General features: G+C 42.2%; 1 protein-coding gene across 3 annotated transcripts in view; it reads left to right on the top strand.

Annotated features, from left to right (window-relative positions):
• The window catches only part of pard3ab (par-3 family cell polarity regulator alpha, b), a 262,388-nt gene that overhangs the window by 36,176 nt on the left and 202,087 nt on the right, over positions 1 to 24,125 (top strand). For 2 of the 3 annotated variants that reach the window (XM_080487990.1, XM_080487989.1), the window contains exon 2: positions 9,289 to 9,390. In XM_080487990.1, coding sequence (XP_080344116.1) covers positions 9,289 to 9,390 — 102 coding nt within the window. The remainder of the gene's footprint in view (positions 1 to 9,288; positions 9,391 to 24,125) is intronic. The other variant, XM_080487991.1, reaches the window with a different exon arrangement.

The following is a 24,125-nucleotide window of genomic DNA, read 5'->3' as shown; positions in this document are numbered from 1 at the left end:
AGAGTTAAAATGCATATAAACAATCCCAAAATAAAACTCCGTCAGCTGTCAATGAATCTTTTTCCCCCCAATATTTGTTATTATTGTTATTGTTAAAACCAAACACATCCTCCTGTGGTTCCCCCCAGGATTGAAGGTGATGACTTCAACAGCATTATCCTCTGTCGATGGCCCAGTTGTCTATTTTGGTGTTGGTGTTGAATGCTGTAAAATTATCCAGTTATCGTCCTTGTCACCTCGGTAATGGAGGACACATTGGTCGGCTGCATGTGTCGCATGCTTGTTGCCGGCTGATTTCAGCTGTCCTCGCTTGCAGCCTTCAAAGGACGCGGCGCCTCAACGGAGACGCAGCCGCGGTCTCGTGTGACCCACAGCCTGAATAATCTCGATGTCTTTGTGAGCCATTTCTCTTTTGTTTGTGGTATTGCGCTGGGAATAAGTCATTAGCACTCATGTTGGGCAGGAGGGATTTCTGTGGGAAGTTTTTAAGTTCTCCTTCTGCATCTATAGGTTTATTCTAGCTACTCTTGTTTTTTTTCTTTCATGGTCCATAAACATGCATTCAAGGCTAAGTGATGACTCTAAACTGGCGACGTGTCCAGGGTGTACCCTGCCTTCACCCTTATTCAGGAAATGATGGAAAAACAAAATAAAAAATACAGACAAGAAGAAGAAGCTAGTAAGTTCTTCGGTACAGAACTCCAGGAGCCACTTCTCTTTTCTTTGGCAGTGGGCTAGTTGGCCTGTCATCCTGATTTAAACTGCCTATCCCCCCCTTCTCATTCAGACCGAATATTTATAAGTGAACGCCACAGCAGGACGGGGCAGTTGTTAATTATACTGACAGTATACGGCAAGCAGAGAGTCTGGCAGCCTCGCGGGCCCTTGAATTCCTCTTGGCACGTACACGGGAGGAATGTTTGGCACTTGAACCGGGCAGGAGTCACGGCTCTGTACAGTCGGCAAGATGATGAAGAGGCTGACATGTGATGCTCACCATGTGAATGTGCAGCGGATTCATCCTGGCAACTGCGGAATGGTTAGATCTGTGGTGATAGTTGTACACACAGAATAAACAAACAAGACCATGTGTTTTTTTTTTTTTTTTTCTCACCAGAAATAATGAAACAAACGATTAAGTTTAATGAGTTATGCTTGAGATGGATTAGAAACCTGTCCATGGTGTACATTTCCCTTTACCCGCCGTTAGATTCAGATCCCATGGTTGGATAGCAGATTGAGGAAGGGACACACAAATGTTGGCTGAAAGAATCACAAACCAATGGTGAATGTGCATCGGCCATGTTTAAAATCCAGCTCGATAAAACAAAATGATAAGAAAACGATAAATTCAAAGTATTGTTTCGTCCCACTTAAAAACTTATTACAGTCAAGTCTGAAGTTAGACAGCAGAACCAGGGGACAAAGAAAGGACTGTATTGGACCAACAGGCTCTATTAGACCTTGATTTTTTCAGATAAATGCTGTGTGGCTTCAGTTAAACTGCGCGGAACAACAGGGTTTTCATAAAATCTCAACGCGCTCTTCTTCCTCTGTTTGATGTTATTTGATGATACCGTTTTCTAGTGCGAATGCACACGACGACGGACATGGATGCTTTTAGTTCTGTAAAGAAGCATCTTGAAAGTAAATCTTGAGAGTTCCCAGAGCCGATTCATATGAAGATGACTAATGTTGCTCTGGAAATACTTTAAATTGATCAAAAAAAAAAAAAGGAAGGAAAAGGACATGATAGGAAAAGCAAAGTCAAAATTCAAACTTGGTTTATTGATTGGTTTGACTGAGATAAACCTTTAAGTACACGAAATATAGTCTCAGCAAATATTTTTTTTAATGAGATCAGGCAAACTTCCTTTCCACATCGGTTTGCAGATCACTGTAGCAGCAGTGACCTGAAGGGTCTGTCTTTGCATCGACTTCTGCCCCCATGCTATCACGCATCACCCTGCACTTCCAATGGCTTTTTCCAATTCCAGCCCTCTTCTCACTGGCGCCATTCTGCTTCAATGAAAGGGTCTTTTGTTCTTTCAATCAACCTTATGTTGACCCAGTCCTGTGCAGTGTGCAGCCCCACCGAGGCTGTAAACATACGGAAATAACAGAAAAGGAAGGCGCATTTTAAAGATGTTAGATATTTTCTGCTAGGAATAGGGAGGGAGGAATCATTATACAGGTATGAGCATGTTTTTTTCAAAGGAGTTCTTTTATTTGTTTCAAATGATTCTAGGAAAATGTCATTTGTCCAATGAGGGTTTTCCCCGAGAAACAGAGGAGCCTCACACGTCTCTCTGCCACTCCTGAGCTCCAAGATATTTCAGCAGGCCTCCAGTCAATTGGTATGCAGTTCCCACTCACAAGTGTCAATGGATGCAACCCATCACTCAGCCCTTGGAGAAAGAAAGAAAATATGTGGAGCCATTTCAGCAAGAAGAATGTCATTGGATTTATAGCTAGTGTTGACACCTCCACAGTGCAAACGAAATCCCAAACAGTTCATCGTATTCACGTGCACGTAACAGACAGATTTACAGTGGAAGTGTCTTGCTTTAGTTTTCACTCCCAATTGCAAGTGAGGAAAACCTCCAGCAGAGCACTTGTGACTATGGAGATGCGGCGTCTTTCAGATGACGACCTCCGCTTACACCCATGCAAACCGGCGTAGGTATTTGATTTGTGAATATGCAATCTTAGAGACACTCCCTGAAGTGGCAACACTGCCAAGACAACCTCGTGGAAAAACTCTTTTCAGGAAGGCATGAGCTCAATTCGTAGTTTTGTCAATTGTTTTGTGGCTTTTTCTAGCATTTATATACGTGTACATTTTTCTGGTTCAGGTGAGCTGGTGTACTCATAAACTCACCGAGGATCACATTTGTCTTTGACAAGCTGCTTTCTGTACGGCAGGACAACTGCATGGTCACAATCGGTCAGTGAACGTCTGCTGTGACGATGAAGCGTGCGTCCCTTGCTATATTTGATTTATTTTCTTACTTCACGACATAAGAGTCATGTTCTCTCACATATAATGGCTAAGTTGTTTTCCTCCAGCTTCCCTCTCCATCTGGCTCAAGTTTAAAAAAAAAAAACCCTCTGAATTCTGAATCCTAAATCTACAATCACTTAATTATTCTGTTAGATCTTCTGCGTTGCACTGGAGTGTCCCTGCTGCCTCGCTTTCAGAAATCGAAGCAAAAAGAAAAGGGAAGGCTGGAGCAGAAGGCATTTTATTTTTATGTGATGTTAATCACTCTGGAGAATAAAGAACAGTCCCAGTCATTTTGTTGAAAGAAATTAATTGAAAAACATTTTTTTCTGTTGATGTGATTTTTAAAGTGTTGCTTGTAATATCTTTACAACACCACATCATTTGGCCACCTGCAGGAGATCATAACAAAGATAAAATCTTGGACATTGACCAGATTCAACACATCTTCTATTCTTGACATTCTGCATCCTTGAGATGGCTTTGACAGATCTGTTGCCTGATTTACAGCAGTACAAAAAGCCAAAAAAGCTTTCTCTATAACATCTTCCTATGTGTTGTTTATGTGGATCTGGCCAAAACTAAGAACTGGAATAGAATAGATTTTTATTCAGCTTATTGTGGGCTAATGTTATTCTTCTTGTGGTTAGGAAAACACAGCTGCTAACTTCAACAAAACAACATTAAGGCTCTACAAGTGAAAATGCCTTTTTTTCTTTTTTTTTTTCGTTTCAGAAAAGTCTCATGTTTACACTGCAACTTATTGTAAATGTCCGTTTACACGCAAACAGCAGGAATGCTGAAAACAGTGTACTTACCGTTTTGGGTGGGTGCTTAGTTTGTTTTTGTAACGAATAATAAGTAATAGATTCATATTTATGGGCAAACTTTAAGAATTGGTCTATTGATTAGTCATTTGTGTCATAATTCCATCACCTACTCCCACTGGGCGGGTTCCATATATCAGTTCTTATCTCATTGATTTTCTTTCTGGAACTGATGTTGCTCATATTCTTTAATCTTTTTTTCTTAAAGTGGCTAACGAGGAAGCCATGCTGCATGTTTGTCACAGCTCCATCAATCATGGCCACCATCGCAGGAGGTCAGGCGGCCCCACATTTAACCGGGTGGATCTCTCTTTTTATGGCCCTGTTGCAGAGCAGCAAACGGCCCGAGTGCTTCTCGTCTGTCTGTACTGAAGTGAAGCGCAGGGCTTTCCCCACAGGCATCATGTTGGTCTTGGCCCCTTTCCAGGTTTGCTGTCGGGTTGATGAAGCCTGCAACAGGCACGGCCTTCTCCCATCTGACTCCTTCATCTTTATGCAATACGAGACATGAGGGATACTGTCATGGGAATCTCAGCGAGGCCTCCCGGGTGTGAGAGCGGGAAAAGTGTACGCAAAGTTCAAGATGTTTGGTGTTATTTGATTTTTTTTTTTCAGTCTGGCGAGTTGTGCGACCCACATCAGACACCTGTGTGTTTGTGTGTGTGTCAACTTTTCTCATCTCTGCTGTGTTGTAACCTTGTTTACTACGTAACTATGTGACCCCGTCTGAAGTTTGGCGCGGTGACATTTGTTCAGAGCTATTTTTGACCAGGTGAACTCGGGCCTGCGGAATGACACACTAACACACTCGCACAGACTCGCGCCTCGTTTCACACACTCTCCGATGTGCCCTGCACAGTCCGAAACAGACATTCACTGCGGGCAATAAACACACACTCAACGCCCACCCACATCGAGGAGGGGCGGCCGAAAGAAAGAGCCTTTGCTCTCTATTCTTAGACTTGCGATCATTTATTGATCCTCCATCTTGGTAATGATATGAGTACTTATTAAATTGTATTCATACTCCTCTTCTTAATTTACATAATTTGCCTCAGATTTTTCATTCTCATTAATATTAAAGAATCTCATGCTCATCCTCTCTTGTCTACCTGACGTTTCTGACGGATGACGTCATGTAATTTTCGCCGGCTTGTATCGGGGGATCTTTTACGAGTAGGAGTACTCTGTGTAGCATTGGACCCGATACTGGTATCGGTGCATCCCTGCTTCTGAGTAAAGTTATGTTCACATGTAGGAGTGCACAGTCCCATGCGGCTGATGGGCCAAAAGCAAACCGTTCAAGGGTCCAGTCCGGACCACAGGATGATAATCCAGTGTGACTTTACCAGAAGGGGTTAATGCACATGATATTTAATGCTCCGTTCTAATTTTGCAGGGCACTTTTAATCCATACAGATCTGATCTGCTCCAATTACACTGATTAACATGTCGACTCACTTGATTTTTCACTCTTCTTCCCAATGGCAATCCAGCTCTTGTGAAAATTTTAGTCTGTTGAGGAAGAGCGCCAGGTTTGTGATAAAGTAAACAGAAGTCAGATCCAGTGATGTGTCGCATGTATGCAAATTTGCTTTGAGTGCTCATCAAGCAATTTTCTCGTCGTCGTCTCACCATAAAGCAGCTCGTTTAGCTTTTATTTGTTTTGGGAGCTGTCCCAGTTCATTCAGTAAAAAGCCCTGAAATTAGTTTTTGGCTCCACTGGATCGTAGGTGCTGGTGGCGGCTTTGTTTCCCACAAAATCTGAGGGGAGGTGCATGCAGAACCACTAAAAATAAGGAAAGAAAAAGCCTCTTAAACACACAGAAACCTTCAGTCAGATGTTTGCGTTGCCTTGTGGACAGATACGGATCTGCGGAGTGCAAACTGTTTCCTGCTTTTTCCAGGCCGATAAGAGTTTTCCAGCCCGAGATTTGAGTTCCAGAAACTCGCTTCGGTTGCTGTCGAGTCAAACATTAGACACAATTACAGTTGAGCTCTGTGCTTTAATTCGGTTGCATTTACTCGTCTTTTCCCAGAAGCTCGCGATCACGTGGCGCTGACTTGAAAATGGTTCATTGTTGTGTGTGGCTGTTTACACACTGAAGTATGATTGACCACCTCCTCCTCCTCCACTTCCTCTCTCAGCCACTCGGTAATCATGTAGACATGCACAAAGCAAAGAGATTGTGCTTCCACCTACTACTACTAATAATACCCGAGTCACGTCAAACGAGGGTGTTGCATGCAGTAGGTTTTGTTGGAAACGGTGTTTCTTTCACCTTGGATTGATTGGATGAAGCACCGAAGCATCACAAGCAAACAGGAAACGTGATACCCTTGGGTTGGACGTGTTGTTGGAGGAAGTTATAGAATTTATTGGAGTATTACAGCAAATTAATCACAATGCCGCTGGAAATAAAAACAAACAAAATAAATATATAGAGGATGATGTGTTGCAAAGTCAAAGCACTGGGGAGGAAAAGAAGAGAAGAGGTTCAGAAAAGAGACCTAATAAGAAGTTTGACGCAGAACATCTACAAATTAAAGTAGTGGAAATGGAAATCCCTCCATTGAGGTAAATCAGTACCACAATCGGTGCAGCAATTTGCACATCTGTCATGTGTGAATCTCAGACGTGTGATTTACATAAAGTTTTCAAATGAACATGCGAAACCTTTGTTGCAAAGTCTGGTGTCTATTTCCCCGACAGCGGTGCTCAGAGACATCAAGACGCTGCCGTGGAAATTCGACATTTTTCCGACACAAACATTTAAAAAAAACATGTGTTGTCACTTCAAACTTTGCCGTGCAAGCCTCAATCGAGTGTGTGCACATTATCAAGTCTGCATTACCCCACACACACCCCACCCCCACCCCCCACCCTTTTTCTTTGAATACAGGCAGACCTTTAGTAGATCTATGTGCTTGTGTTTGTGCGTGGCCCAATTCTCACTCTGAGCTCCATCAGCTGGAATCCACAGGGTCTCTGTGTGAGGGGTCAAACAATGTGACACGGCTGTCACACACCACGACGTCTGTCACCACAGTCTGACACACACACACACACACACACACACACACACACACACACACACACACACACACACACACACACACACACACACACACACACACACACACACACACACACACACACACCCAGAGTCAGTCAGGAAACAACACACAGTAAATACTAATATCCTCCATTGTTGCTGTTGTTGCTCTTTAGAACATTCATAATGTCTATCAGCTCTTTCTTAAACTCTCTTTAAAGGTGGTATTCCTTTTAAAAATATTTTTTGGGGAGCTTTGATGGTTTGATGGGTGCGCCTAAAAAATAAATATATATATATATATATATATATTTTTTTTTTTTTTTAAACATGTCAACTGTGATAATTATGGCCTCTAGTTTTAAAAAAACATCTAACTTTTTTACTACTGTGATTTTAAGAATCAGAGATTTAAAGATTTTTGTCATTTATAAGCTAAAATTATAAAGAGTAAAACAAAAAAAGCTTGACATATTTCTATTTATGTTTACAGCTGCATGAGATTTTTCAAACCTACACTAATTGAGTTGAGCGTTGCGATCGGGATCAACACCAAAGTGAGTCGATTTTTTTGTGCGACCAGAGCAGTTGGTTGATTGTCGTAATTGTTCTTTGATTTTTGTGCCTCTGACTTCTGGCTTGATTCCTCCGGTACGATGTAATGTTAAAATAATGAAGCGCTAAAGTCAATGGCACCATATATCGCAAACTTGGTCAGTGTCGTTATCTCGACATGGGAGATATAAATATAGTTTATCGCAATTCAGTCAGTCTTTCGCCGTGTTTTCTGCTCTGTGCGTTCCTGCTCTGCCAATTAGAAGTGACATAATGTGAACATGAAAGAAAAGTATGATCAACATTAACTCACCAAATTTGAGCAGAAATCTAATGAAACCGTTAGGAATCATGTTAAATGGAGCACGACTGATGGGGCCATCCAAACCGACATGGAAAAATACACCTCAATTTAGTAATTTCTTCCCCCTTTCAGTCTTTCATGCTTCCATATTTTTTTAGGTGTTCTCTTTATTATTCTCCGAAGCCAGGACTGGGTGTCGGCTCTATGCGAGTGTTATTACGCCCCCGTTAACGGGCCCGCTCCCCTCTGCGGCGAGCTGCCTGTGCTGCAGTGGACTGGAACTGTGGAAGTGGGTAATGAGGCTGCAGCCCCTCGGGCCGACCCGCATGCGGGATGAAGCCAAACAAGTCACGTCACGACCCGTAACTGTTATCACATGGCGATGATGATGATGATGATGATGATGATGGTGGTGGTGGTGGTGGTGGTGGTGGCATGACACTTATGCACTCTGATTTCATGATTTCACTTTGGTTTTTATCTCTACCTGCAGGAAGCGGTTTGTGGTTTTGCGGTTTGTATGTCGAGCAAAGCCGGCCTGTCAGGCGCCCTTCATCTCATTTTAGCAAAAACGCAAAGTTGCATTTTTAGGAGGCCGTTTACGTGATAGCAGTGCTCAGACCCACTGAAAATGGAACCTTTAAAAAAACAAACCCCCCAAAAAAACGCTCCCAAGGTGGAACTTATTGCAGGTGCTGAAACGAAGCTACGTGTACCACGGTGGTAGTAAATAGTTCTTCTGCACATGCTCAATAGCTAGACAATAACGACAATAACAACAATAACAACGTGTTCCATCTTCTCCTAGGACCTAGGATAGTTTTATTGTTGAGGGTCTTCATAATAACAATCTTAAAACCACACACATGTTGGATTGTTATTACATAAAACAAACAGCACCCACTAGTGGCATGACATGAAAACTAAATTTTCAGTGTTTCTGACGTCGTTTTCAAAACGTCGCTGTGGAACGCAAAACTTTTCCTGAAACAAAAATGGCTAAAATGATGCGTTTTCACCTGTGACGTCGTGTGAACGGGGCCTAAAGAATGTATAACACTCAAGGCCGAGCGGCTGAAAACGCTTTTTCCTTCTTAATCTCCACTTCTGATAATCCTGTGTAACCTTTCGGTGTGATTTCCATGTCATAACACATGACAAGAAAATGAAGTGGATGTTGCACCAGCAGAGGCAGGGATTCGCCCCGGGGTGCCAATAATTATGTTCTGACTGAAGAGGCAACCGTGGAGAAATGAATGCAGTGTTTGAAGTTTTGTTTGTATTCGATCTGATCCTTTATTTATACTTCTTCTTATTTATTTTTTTTTCCTCGCCTGTGCTGCTTTTTCAAAGCGCTTTGCAATCGGTTGTCATCCTGACAGCTTGCCATGCTGCGAGGTTTTACCCCTCAAAGGTTTCGCTGCACGGTTTTCACACTCGGCGTGTCTGTGCATTGCTTTCTTTGATTCATCACTTGTGTTTTATCTATTATTTATTTATTTATTTATTTATTTTTACATGGATTCATTCCGTCTCTTTCAGGATGCCGCTTACTGGCTGCAGGTACACCGGGTGGAGCACGGCGACGGGGGAATCCTCGACCTGGACGACGTGCTCTGCGACGTGGCCGACGACAAAGACAGGGTGAGTTTTGGATGTTTCGCAGGCTTGGATCAACAGAAACGTGTGTGTCTTATCCACTTTGTGTGGTCCGAAACGTGAGAGCGTGATCGACTTGTTGGCCGGACGCCACAATGTTGGGATATTTTATTGTGGCGTAATGAAGTGGGGTCGTGTTACGGTTTGACACTGGCACTAAGGGAACCTGCCGAACAAATCCAGTCTCCTCTTGTTGCTTCAACGTAGCAATTTGAACCACAGTTATTGGTTTTATTTCTTTTCATCCATATTACATTATGTTATATGAAACATCTGGGGCAGGAATATTAAAAAAAAAATGTCAATCTATACAAATAAATTAAAGTTCTTGAATATACAAATGCACAAAATAAATAAATTAGAATAGAATAAATTGATATCCAATCTCTCTGAACAGCCTTAAATATACATACACATAAAAATACACATAAGATTTTTTTTTTTTTAAATCACAATCCCACAAAAATACTTCATGTTCCATGTTGTCTTAAGTACAACTTGTATGACGCTGTATTCTGTGTATTGACAACTTGAGTAAAATAAGTGACACGTCTCATGAGTTACAGTTTTCCTAAAGCATGTTCTGTAGACATCTTAGTCCATCAGCATGCATATTAAAAAGAACATTTTTAAGATGATTTCCTCACAGAAAGCGACGACATTATTCCTCCTCCCGTCTTACTTTAACCAAAACCAAAACCTGCTGCCCAACGTCTGGCTATGCATCGCTTCTTTTGAAAGTTCAATGATATTTTCAGATTTACTTGAATCTTTTCAAATTCTGGTAATCAAACTTTATATTAACCATAATCAAAATGTTCACAATATTTTAAATAATGATCTCAGTTCAAACTGAATCAATTTATTTAGATCTTCTGTTTGTAGAATTGTGAGAAAGTTTGCAGTGTGAGTGCTTCTGCTTCTTTTCACAAGATAATTCCAACTTTCAACAGGCGGTCACTCGATATCTCTGTGGCCGTGCACGAGGTTCAATCTCGACCTCACAGTTTGGAGGCCTGGGATTGAACCCTGGTTTGCAGCACGGAAAGCATCAGGCATAGAGATCTCCTGTTTTGACTTGCTGTGACGACCCTGTTAAAGCGAGCAGCTCGATGAAATGTTTCTGACGGTTAGGAGAAGCTTCAGTTACCAATGACTGACGCGCTGGTGAGTCTGGTCTGTTGTGCTGCGGAAGTCCTGGAGGCCACTGCAACGAGTATTCGTGGCAAACCTTTCTGACTGGGGATATTTGAATTTAGTAGATTTCATAAATGCTGTAGGAGTTATTAGTATGAGAATTGGCAAAGTCTTGCCAAGATTTAGCTCATTCCCCCCCCCCCTTAGAATTCAAATTTCCTGAAGACAGAAGGTATTATAAGGGAATTATCATTTTCCGCTGGGTAGTGGGATCAGAGAAGAATACGTTATCTTGTCCCCCAATTTAAAAGGATTAATCCAGTGTTTTCTTTTAATAAGCAGACAGTCGCGCTGTCGGCATTTGGCAAGACGTTTAGAGTCCTTATGTTAAATGTGACCCAAATAAAACTTTGATTGTTGTGTAAATGTCTACTTCAAGAGTGTATAAAGACAACAACTCGTCTTGCAATACAATCTTAAGCTGAGTGATTACACACAGTGGGTGGCAGTTCGTCTCTCTCTGCTACTTTTTAACCTCAAGTTTAAGTACGTGTGTGTGCATGTGTGTCAGTGCGTGTGCTGTCATCGTCCAATCTTTTCCCATCCTCGTCTTTCTCCACCCACCCACCCCACCACCCCTCGAACTGCTCCCCTTCGTCCCTGCAGGCGTTTGTGTGTATTTCAAACGTGACGACCTGTCAACCTGCGGTACACAAATCTACTCCACTCTCACTGCTTTGACAGGAAACCCTTTGGGTGGAGGGTGGTGGGGGTGTTCTGTGCATGTTTTAGGACTGAGCCTACGACCATACATCTTCTGCTCACTGAAATTCAAGTGATTTACAATGTTTATGATAGCTGGCGACTATTAGAGGGATGATACAAGCTCAGTTAATATTTAACGACAAGAAATGCTTGTCGCGCTCGTTGGATTTGCAATATTGATGCGTTCAGTTGGCCTTTTTCGTTTCGTACCTGCAAAGAGTCCTTGAAAAATAGACAATAATCTAACAAACTTAAGTTTCCCAGGAGAAATCCTCCAGGTCAGGAGTGTCAAGCACATTTCAGTTCAGGGGCCATATGCATCCCAATTTCATCTTGCGTGGGCCAGACCAGTAAAATAATCCCATAATAACCTTTAGATTCAAACTGTCTCGGATGTCTCTGTTTCCTTTTGTTTGGCACACCTGCTCTAGATCATGACGGTTGTAGGTCACAAAGTACCAGCTCCACACTCGTCGATCCTGTTTGGCATTATTTTTGGGTCTGAATTGCAGGAAAACATTGGAAAAGTTTGATGATTTTGAGCACAGAAATCTGATTTTCAGAATTGGTCTTGACAAAGTTTCGTCGATTCCGTAGCACGAATGTACCAAACCCTGCTTGAGCAAAACAGCCAACCGAGAAAGAGAGAGGCTCTTACCGTGTGCGAATATGCACGATAAAGCTCACCTGGCAGTCTAAACCTGTAGCAGCTTCACTAGAAAATGATCCAACCCAAACTATAAACTTCATTGAAAAGGTCATTTTAAATTGCATTTTAAAGGTAGAGACTGTGTTGTGCAGCTGGTTCCACATGAGAGGATACACGGAACCTCTTCCTCCCGTTCTACTTTTAGACACTCCAGAAACCTCCGGTAAGCCGGCACGCTGGAAACAAATACTATCTTGTATCTGTGATCTCATGCTTTACGCAGTGGCAGTGACCTTAGTTGAGGGGAGTGATGTCAACAGACCTACAAAACACAGCTCGGCTCTCTTTTCACCTCCACAGTCCGGCAGCTACGTTACTGGTGCAGTTTGTCACAGCCCGCGGCCCAACTCCTGATCCCCAATCACTCATGCGTAAGACCTCGGGATACTTGACCTCCTCCCTTGGAGGTTGGGGAAACAGATCAAGAAAAAAAAAAGAAGGGATTTTTGTGCTTGACAGGTATCGTCAAGACATCCGCCGGACATGTTTTTAAGACGTGAGGTCTGTGTGGTTTAGGTTTTCATCACCCTGAGAGTGAACCTCTTGTAGCTGAAAAGTGGTTTAAGCTGTTTCTAAACATTTCGACTTTGAAGCGGTGTAATCCTGAGCGAGATGTTTCTCTTTTGGGTTCGAGCCCTGGGTTTGCATTTTCTCTCTGTGCCTCTGTCGGTTTTTCTTCTTTTCAAATCCCACCAGTGTCTTCAGTGGAGTCGAGGAAGAGGAGCACGCGGTGGAAAATGAGTCTCTGAGCCACAGTTCATAGTCTCCGCTGACCCACAATCCTTCTCTGTGTGTGTGTGTGTGTGTGTGTGTGTGTGTGTGTGTGTGTGTGTGTGTGTGTGTGTGTGTGTGTGTGTGTGTGTGACTCTGTCTATTCGCTCTATCTCGCAAGTTCACATCTGGGCTACTGTCCGTGCGCTGGTGGGCGTGCCTCAAACACAAATGTGGTTGTCTGTGCAGATCCAGCGCAGTGACCTCTGACCCCAAGGGGACATGATTACGACAAGCTGACAGTGTTGTTTGCTTATCTTAAGCTCAGATGTTCCTGTAGGAAAATTGCGTCTCTGCGGGCTTTTCTCTTGCTGAAGATGGCTCAATCAGTCAGACTAATGGGGATGTCTGTTTGACACCCGTGGTTAATGGAGGAGAATATTCGGAAGAAGGAGACGGATGACTTCACACATTGCAGATATCAGCCAGGCAGAAAAGGACGAGTTTCCAAGCTTATCCACTTTCGTCTCGAAAAATGAAAGTGATGAGGCCCCATATGCACAACGTTTTCAGGTGAAAATGGAACACGTTTGTTTTTTGTGTGTGCATTTCACCGAAAGTCACTGAAAAGGGAAGATTCTGAAAACGACGCCCAAGGTGGAACTTTTCGAAAACGCTCCAACTCCATCTCCATGGAAACGGCGCTGTGTGCTGTTCACTCATGAATTAAACAGCGCTTCTCTGATGGACATTTACCATCACATGTAGGAATGCAGTTTATTTTGATACAGAATGGGCGAAAACTCAGTTCTCTGTGTGCATACATCTGTGGTTTTATTACATTCAAAACCTTACCGACGAGTGGCCCAACTGGAAAACTCTGTACATCTCTTTCAAATTGTTGCCGTCCAAACGTGAAGCTTCTCTGAAATGAAAAATGCTAAATTGATGTGCTGTAGTGTAATCGGAGCCTGAAAGTTACCGCGACTGGGGCTGCACGTTCTATCACGTTATATCAACATTACTGATATACAGATTGATTACCTCTTTTATGAAGGTCACGTAAACACTGAAAACAATTATTTATTCCTACTCCAAATCAAAAACTCTAAATCGTTTTAAATATTTCACCAACATATTGAATAAAATACTCATTCAATTATGATTAGTACTCAGTTGTATTTTAGAATGCTAATATCATTTACCGTGCATTCCTGCTCTGCATATTTCATTGCATTATTTGAACATTGCGTGGCAAGAGGTCAGAAGTCAAAGCCAGAAATGTCCATAAATAATGTCTCAAAACAACAAAGTCAACAAACTGCTGACCTGAAAAAAATAAAACAAATGCTGTGGGGTTGTGTTTGGCGTCTAATCGAATTGAAAATCCAAAAGCACCAAGATCACCTATTTAGAAGTGATTATTCGTTGCAAGCCGTGTTGCAATCACAGTCCTCGACGTGTTTGGCTCGACCGGCGTCCCACTCAACCTGCCTGGTGGTCTCCTGGCAGCTGTGACTCAGCGCTGCCATTCCGCTGGAGCTTTTTAAAGACGGGAAGGAATGTCTGCCCATCACACAGGCGCACTTTTATTAGCTTCCCCTGGAATGAAACGTGGACGGCGTGTAGCGACTGTCCGGGGAATAGCACAATAAAAGCGAACGGCTTTCATGCTTTTGATGACGACACGTGTGTGTTTGTGTGTGCTCAAGTGGAGTCGTGTGCGAAAGTGTGTGTGTTCGGATGCAGATGAGTCTGTGCCAGGAAAAGTGGCAGCTTGCCCTCGGACGCAGCGATTGTTTTTTTTTTTTTTTCCAAACTCCACCGTTGCATCCGTTTTATCTGCGTTCCTTCCCTTTCCTCACTTTATTCTTCCTCCCATTATAAGTGAGGGCTGCGCCTTTCAAAAGTAAAATAAGAACGTAAGCAATAAGTAATAAGTCCATAGCTAATAGGGTAAAGCTCTGTGGTGCCAGGGGGAGTGCTGCACTCATTTCTCAGCTGTGTGTGTTGTTATTGAAGTCATCCTTGTGTTATTTTGAGTGATGAAATCGGATGAATCACTTGCTACAAACAGGTGATTATTATCATTTTTCTCTCAGCGCCTGTCTTCTAATTTGAACACGTTGTACTGGTTTTGGGTTTGCAGGTGATATCTTGGGCTGAGCTCAATATAGACGCGTCTCCCAGCGTAGGAGACGAGTAGAAGGACGAGAGAGGCCACGAGGTTAAAAAAACCCAAATGTTTTTCTTTTTTTTTAATTAAACCACTCCTCTGGTGTCCTGTTTATCCTGCTGCACACGTGGAATGGATGGTTTTGCGTGCAGATTCAGACCCGTGTGGACTTGTTGAGCCAGTCAAGTGCTGTCTTTTAGTCGGGCCACTCAACAAAACAGTATTTAAAGAGTCGCTTGCTTTCTGGCTCTCTCCTGTTATGCAATGGAAGTCGTTTTAATGGTGAAATTGCTTGAAATACAACTTAATGGCATGTATGCATGCACAGAAAAGAGGGTGTTATCATTAGATCGGCCCTTCTGTGAGAAGCAACTGCAGTAAATATGAGCTGAAAGCGGGCCAGACTCTTGTAAAAACACACAAGTGTTTACATGTATTGATCCTGTGTCTGGGTGTTTGGCCCTCTCGTTGTGTCTGTGGTCTGCATTGATTTTCTAAGTGGCTATGCGAGGTTGTGGCGCTGCAGAGAAACTGAACCCCGCTGGGGCCTCTTCACTGCGTTTGCTGAGCGATGCTGGATATGGAGATCATTCACAGATTGAGCATCAGTCGCTTCAGAAGGAAAGACGTCGGAGTCTTCTTGGCGGTGGAAAGTGTTTTGGTTAAAACCGTTCTGGAGAAAGTGATATGAGGAAAAATGCTTCTGTTTGCGCGAAAGCTGCAGAGCTGCTGTCTCCTTCTGGCTTGTGCACTAAGTTAACATCATCCAAAGGTTCTCCAATGAAGTGCAGCTCTGTTACTATTCCACTGAACTGATGTTCGCTGGTTTAAGAAGCACCTATTCATTCCTATTCAAGTTAACATTTCGTCAACTCGTTTTTGTTCGTTGATCTTATTTCATAAATTTTTTCAGAATTGACAACATTTTATTAACTGTAAAAATTGTATGGATTTGCGATAATTAGGATTTGATAACTAGACGACAGAATTTATTGCGGCCCAGCTCGTCTTTTATCTGCATGGAAATATCGAAACAATGATAAATATACGCTATATCGTGCACCCCCAGTAAAAATGATGTGTGCCCTTTCGGACGTTTCCAAATAATTCTGTGCAAGATCCATTATTGGTGTTGAAGGCTCACACGAGGATCCGTGTACCAATCCTGAGCCTGTATTTGCTCCTGAACAACTGTCATAGTTACTACCTCGTGCAACAAAGCAAACTAAAGATCGATGCGCTGCCCTGACTGCAGTGAGGGGAACTCTTGGGTTTGGATCTGTGACCGCATGTGTGGAGCTCCTCCAGCAACAACATGGCTGGGATGGGTAGGAGGTCAACTAAAGCATGAGTGGATGTTTAAAAAAAAAAAAAAAAAAAAGAGTTCTCAGGAATCTATTCTGTTGGTTCGGATTGAGACGGCACCGGTGACGGATCGGAAAGCTGTCCGGGCTCTAACCTCCCAAGGTGTCGGCTGGAAATGCTCCAAATTACAGCAACTCCAGCTTGGATGAAGTGTTGATATAGTGAATAGATGAGTGGCCGGACAGTGGGTCGTTCCAGAGTTTCACAAATATTACAAGATCAGCCTGTATATATGATAAGTTATACATTTCCATTAACTGGTCATTCATATTCTATATTTTGACGTACAGTTTGAGTCAAATTGCCCCAAAGTAGTATCCAACCTTCATGACCCAAAGAGCCTTTTTTTTTTTACTTTTTTTCACTAAATAAAACTTGTTCACCCAAGGGGGATTATATTGCTCACAATGTGTATCACACAGAAACGCAGAATTCCAAAGAATGCAAATCAATGAGAATTTACCGAAAATACTCACTCACGGGTCAACTAATGATCCGATTCTGAAACGGTGTTAATAGGAACTGCAGGTGTGCGAGTAGTGGGGCGTGGTTGTTCCTGGTGAACTCTTTCAAAGTTATTTAATGGTCCAAAAGTATTTATTTATCAAAAGTGCAATTCTTATGAACGTGATCGCCTGTTTCCTTATTGTCCTGCCGACTTCTGCTGGTGCCCTCTAAAAATGGGAACGATTGCGATCAGCGTCATGAATTGTACTTTTGGGGTCTGTCATTCTCTTCTGTTGATAATTTAATGTTTTACAAACATGATCATTTCCTTCACTAGGATAAAAAAAATGTAATTAAAAAAAAAAAAAAAAAGCCCTCCCCAGACCTTCTGGCCAACGCTGCAGAATATGATCTGCACATGTGACACAGCTGTCTTGCCCACAAAGTCGCTGATGTCCTTTTATATCTCCAACAGTTAAACACGTTGGAGGGGGCATCTCTGTTTTCATTAAACCCCACCCAGCTGACCCCCTCCCTCGGCCCTCGCAGATCTTCCTGAGGGAGCGTTGGTGATGACCTCATTTATTCCAGGCCAGCCCTTTCTTTTTTTCTTTTCCCCTCCTCCTCCTTCGTTCGCCTCCCCTCTTTCGAGCCTCCAAATGAGAACAAGATGACAACTTAGTACCAGACTCAGCTGAGTGACACAGAAACTTCTGCGACGGACCGAAGGAGGGAAAAAATAAAATAAAAAACTGACATACATCCGAAAATGTGTTAATGTTACTGAGATTACGAGTCAGACACTTCACAATAAATCATAGATCGAAGAACAACAACGTAAGCTCATGATTAACAAAGACAACCGAGACGACTGAGTCATTAGTGACGTATTATAAGTACAAAGTACTTGTCATCCTGCGGGAATGTTCCACACTGTTAAATCTTTAAACAAAGCCTGCAATCTGATAATTATTGGCTTTGTATTTAATTCATCACAATTTACCACATCTCAGACTTAACACGTGTTCCTACATTGTGGCCGTCCATGCTCACGGCTCTAGTGGAGGACCGAATAGCCTTTGAGAAGATACAGACACATTCCGCAGCAGGAAGTGTCAGGATTTACTGTCTTGGTCAAAGTTCTAATAAATATATGATTGATTGTCCTGTTTGTGTTACGCATACATTCCTCTCGCTGTTTGTCTGTACAACACTGGTATTCAACCATCTGTCAACAAGCCGTCACAGCTGATCACTAAATCTGCTTCATGAGACAACATATAGCTCCTCCGAGCCCTGCTATTCTCCCCCTTTGTGAATCCTTTAAGATTTATGTCAAACGTCTGAAGAAGCCGGTTCGTGTTTTAACTCGCATTGCGACATCCAGACCGCCGAGGTTCGTTTCCGTCGCACCGGCTGCGCTCGTTCGAACAGCCCGCCTCTCGTGTTCCTGCAAAACAGCGGCTCCACTCAAACCCACCGATGAATGCACGTTCTTATGGGAGGGTCGGCATGCGGGTTAAACGCATGTGTGACTGTGTCCTTTGTGGGTGTTGGACCCCGAGCTGACTGCTCCACTGTTTAAAGGAAAATAAAAATCACATGTGTACTGTGCCTTAAGTGGCGAAATTATGACTCAACCACGAGTCAGCGAGAAGTGGGAAAAGTCTGACTTTCAAATGGGGAAAAATGTTACCTGAGCACGGCCAATTTGGGAACTTCTCACTGGGAAAATGGGGTAAATAAAGCTGACGTTACGCAACACTGAAGCTTTTAGTATTTACATGAAAAAACTGAAAAGTTGTTGGGTTTTGGAGTTCCAGGTTGTGTGAATGCGCAGTTTGAACTGCGAAAGTGAGACATTTTGGAGACTCCAGGAAACAATTTGTCATTTACCCCAGCAGATTTTGGGAACCACAGAAGAAATATTATTTCTGAATGATGCACTTTGTCAAAACCCGCTATAACCCGCTATTTTTAAAGAAATTGCCTGTAAAGCATTGCCCATCTCCCTCATGCTCGGTATCATGACTTCAACCAGTGCAGGATTCACAATCTTCACTAAGGTATTTAAGATCATGTGACTTTCGGTTTTTGCACTCTTTGAATATGCCACAAGGAGCTGACTGCATTGCTCTGGCGATCACTGAGCGATGAGAGCAAGACTATGATCAAAGACGGTTGCCACCACTCTGAGGTGTAACCAGTCATGCTTAATTTTGTCAAGGCCTCAGGGTCGGTCCACGACCACATCTTACTGAGAGATAGAGATAGGTGGCTGGAATTCATGTGAAATTGCCTGGCAGGTGGCAGGTTAGTTACTGTTGTGGACTCGTGAGAACTAGTTTCTTTACTTGTGTAAGGATAATTTCATTTATTTGCCATCAGATGAGATGGTTTATTGATGATGGCGCTTGTTTTAGCAGCTTGAGGTGTTGATCGCACTGACAACCTGAGCCGGTTCAAGTCGGGAAAGCAGGATCTGTCCTCGGGGGGTGGGGGGGTGGCGGCCAAGTGGGTCAGGTTGAGTCCAGGTCTTTGGGATATATATCATACTTGACCTTCATAGCAGGCTGCACCCACCCGGCTCTTTGAACTTCAAGCTTCAGCGATAAGTTGCTGTACAAGCAGCAGGCCTGCGTGTAATGTACATTCAGTTTACTTGTTAAGAGGAGGGAGCATTACCAAGTGGATGGAATGAACGAATGGATATTAGGGCTGCATGATTTTGGGTTAACATGCGATACATGATGATGTTGATAATTGCGGTAACAGTATTAGTAAAATTAAATCCAGGCTTTTAAGTAGATATTGTTAGTGGCACTTCTACAACAGTACGACTCTGTATGTCGACCGGCACATATCAAAGAAACAATTTGTCAAACAATGATGGTACAATCACAATATATAGTGATAGTCCGATTGGTATGCAACATCTTAATCTATCCAATAGTAAGAAATATGGACTGGTAGTCATGTCACTTTGGATGCCGCCATTGTTGTTATTGTCCATCTAGTCGCGCATTTGCAGAAAAAAATAAATTTACTACAGGAGTGGATTCAAAAGTGCTTCAAAAAAGTTGTTTCCCCCGTTTCCATGGAGACAGAGCGTAAACAGACAACAAATGTTTTTCGTTTTCACTTAAACAGAGCTTTATCTTTCTGTGTTATTTACAGCGGCGTGCCTTCTCAGAACTTTTCCAAGAAAAGAAACGTCACACATCAGGTTGTTAAGATTATCTGTCAAATTACGGCACTCATAAACGTGGCACCACCTTGAACGTTACTCTCTACGATGGGATTGCACACTGGAGCAGCCTCAGCGTTTCACCCCGGGTAATTGTCACCCACACAAACCCTGACTCACGATTACTCAATCGTGTGTCTGCCTGTGCGTCCTCTCACAGGTTTTATTTACGTGTGCATTGTGGAGGTTGGCGTTGAATTAGCAGACCCGGGCTGTCATCTCCTTCTGTGGTAACGGAGTCGGGCGTCCTGACCTCCCTCCATGGAGCTGGCTCTCCTTCTGTCAAGGCTCAGGGACAAGAAAACCCTCAGCATGTCTTCAGTTTCACAACGCCTTACATGGACATGGAGAAAAAGATTCAATGTGACATTAACACTTTATCAGTTTATATTTATATTTTATTATGAAGTGTCAAAATTCCACTCGATCTCTGTAATTGAAGCATTCAGATGAAAAAGCAATAGTATATATTTAAAACACTCCTGGGATGAATACTCTCTTTGGAGATCCCCCACATACATTGCATCGCCTCATATTAGTTCAATGCCATGGCGGCTAAATACAGACGGAGCTAAAATAACAGTAAGAACCACGGCGTCGCACCACCACGGAGCCCGAGCGCCGACAGGCATCCATCCGCGAGTCTCGAATAGTCCGAGAAGGTAATTACCTCCTCATTAATCTCTGAGGATTTATGGAAGATGCCTTTGCCCCGTGTCTTCTCACCCCATCTATAAGACAGGAAAAATAAAAAATAAAAAGATCTAAGAGGGAGGCTTTATATTCAGGAGGCTGCGACCCACAGATGGACGAAAAGCCGGGAACTCTATTGACTTTAAGGATTCTGTCTTATTTTGGAGGGAGAAAATTGTCAGGAGGTGGCAACGAACGTGTTTGAGGAGGAGTCAACCCAAGTGCCAAGATTACAGCCGGAGCAGATGTGTGTGTTGGTGGTAATAAGATTAGCCCCAGCCACCCACACCCACACCCACACCCCGACCCCACCCCCCTCCCATCAATCTCTTCTCCCCTCTAAAAAAAGCTGTTCTCCAGATTTTGCCAACTCTTAAATACCGGGTCGGTTCGGGTTGTTCTCGACACAAACCAAAATAGGACAATTTAGATTTCGGCCTCACCAGCTAACTTGATTCCATGTGTAACGGATGAGTCTGCAAAGATTTATACCAGAAGTTCTACTGTCACGCTTTTGGCTCCAACATAGTTCTCATAAAGAAACCTCCAGATGAGTCATTACAAAAGGCTTTGTCTGCCCTCTGGTGGTGGTTTATGTGTCATTGCGGCTGCTTCTTAGTCGTTTGATCCAAGAATTCCTTCAAATGTGTGTTTCCAGAGATTTCAGTCCCTTTACAACACCTTTACAAAACTCACTTTAGTTGGACACCCCTGTCATATAACATTTAAACTTTAAAGTTTTTACTTTTTAAATAACTACAAACTCAACTTTGAATGATACTTCCTGGTGTAAAAAACAGTGAAATGTCTCCAAAATTCGCCTGTAACTGTTTCATTTTGCAGCTTTTTGCGTGCTTGTTTTTACGAATCCACACTGACAAACTGTTTATTTAAAAAAAAAAAAAAATCAATCAATCAATCATTGTTTTCTTTTAGTTTTTGTACACTTTGTTTGGTGGGTTAGATTGGAGCCTCTTGCTGGGCGGTTTTGTCCCACGGGCCTTATGTTTGACACCCCTACTTAACAGGATGATGAAGTCCAGTTATCCCTTTATGTGAACTTTTTATGGGAAACTTACCAAAATACATGGAAATGTGAAGTTTTAACATCGCTGTCGGACAATATTTCCAAGTCTTTATACAATAATTGGAAACAAAACTGAAGCAAAATCCCACTTACTTTGTCTGTTGTATGTTAAAAATGTCTCGAGGTGAAAAAATGATCTCACCGAAGATTTGTAAAAGGTTATAGATGCCATTTTCCCACATTTTAAAAGCTAAAGAATGTGATTTTGATGTTGAAAATAGACATACTTATAGGTTTATGTGCACATCAACTATGGTGCCAATCGGTCAAAGCTCATTCATATTAATGTGTGTAAATGATAACGTCACATATTTTTAGAAAATCCTGCACAAATTTTGAGTTTTTAAGTTGAGAAAAGTTAATCTTTGCGCCTCACAATTTACAGTATTACCAGTAGGGTCACGTGAAGGTGTGACTGTTTGAATCTTCTGCTAATGACAGCGTCTGAACCTCAGGGACAACTGCTCATGGAGACGCTACCAGCCTGTTTGTTTTGCTGGTCGGGATCTGGTGCCGGGGGCGGGGGGGGGCGGTCGAGGTCACGCATGCAGAGCACAGTGGATCAGCTGTGATCTTTAGAAAGCCTCTGTGGACGCAGCCCTGCTGACTTCTAGGATAAACATCTACTTAAAAAAAAAAAGAAAACTAGATGCAAAACAGTCTTGCGTGTGAAAGGAATAAATATCGGCATTTACCACTCCTGTTGTGCACAATTCTGGTTTTCTCTTGCATCTTTAACAGACTGAGCCTCTCTCTCAGCAGTTCCTCCGCACATAAAGATATTGTTGCATGATTTATGAGCAGTGGCTGCCACGGACCCAGCTGATCGCCTGCTGGTAAATAATCTCTTTGTGAGATGATGAGTCACCAGATATAAACAGCTCTAAACATTTCATTGAACATTTGCACGTGCCAGCCCGAGGAGAGCAGACACTTACTGGTAACATTAAATAATGAACTCATGAACCTGACAAACCTTGTTTTTTTTTTTTTATAGCAGTTCCATAAATGTGGACACCAGCAGCCAGCAAAACCTCTTCTTTATTGCTTTGACACTAATACGCGAAAGACTTTGAAAAGTATTTCACACAGTCAAGAAATTAAAAGTCCTCCAATAAACATACAGAACTGGAACAAAGAAGTGAATTAGAAAGTCCTTTTTCCTTGATGGCCCATCTGATTTCTAAGATGTGGAGGGGATATTAGTGTGCGACCGGGGGTCAAGGGTCATGTTCAAGGACTCAGTGTTGATGTGTGTAATGTGGGATTTGAACCTGCAAACTTCTGATCCCAAGTCTGCTTCTAACAAAGCGACAATATAAGATTGGAGAAGATTTTGAAGGTGAATTTTTTTTCTTCTTTTTTTTCCAGGATCTTTTGAAGTTCCTGCACTTTTTCTAATATTCCTTTAAGAATTTTTTGTTTTAGATATTTCATATATATATATTTTTCTGTCTCTCTGCAGCTATATATCTTATTCTGATGAAATATTTCTCATTTTGCATCTTGTATAGTTCTACAATATCTTGGTTTTGATTCACGTGTATGTGTCCCTGCTAATGTAATGGATTTTGATTTATTGTAATTTAAATTCAAATGATAGTTTATTTATGTTACTTTGTCAAATATTTGTAATTATTAAAAAACATTGGAAAACTTTCAGTAACTATTTATAGTTTAATTTTATTAATCTACCGGTTTATTTTAATTAACTATTTAGTCAATTAATTAAACTAAAATGAATATTATATACTGTATATGTATTTTTTTTTATTTTTATTGGGAAGGTGTTAAAACTGCTTCTTTTTGGTATTATTCAGTTTCATTTACCGGTAATTATTTTCAAACATTCAAAAGTTTTCTTAAATGATCCTCCCGTGTCCCAGTACAAAAAAGTTTAAGTATTTTTCTTCACAGAGATTTCTTCACTCCTCTCACTTTTATTCTCTTAAAATGATCTTCTTGTTATATAACATAATAATGATATAAATAAGCTCATCTCAGTCTTTGCCTTCATGGTAGGAATAAAGAAACTTTTATCTGAGTGTTGAATAAATATTGTGAGATAATGAGTAAAAACGTGCGGCTTGATTCATATGAACTTGCGCTCCTGCTGCTCATTCTCTCTGCACGCCGATGTTGTTTCTGGCGCTCGCACACTTCTACACTTCGTGCCCGAGGGGTTCTCACCGCAGTGACTCAGCCAGCCCCAGCGGTGGTCTGTGGGAACCGGCTGCACGGGCAGGAAGCGTCTATTTCTGTGTGGATCTGTTTTGTCTGCTCCGTCTCCAAAATCGACATGTTAGGGGAACGCTGACGCAGATCTCCAACATGCCAGCTCTACGAGGCTGAACACAGCGAGCTGAATCATGTGCATTTATCT

This window comes from Lipophrys pholis (genome assembly GCF_963383615.2).
Source record: "Lipophrys pholis genome assembly, chromosome: 1".
Classification (NCBI taxonomy): Eukaryota; Metazoa; Chordata; class Actinopteri; order Blenniiformes; family Blenniidae; genus Lipophrys; species Lipophrys pholis.
Note: the sequence above shows the minus strand (reverse complement) of the source record. Positions and strands in the feature narration are given on the sequence as shown.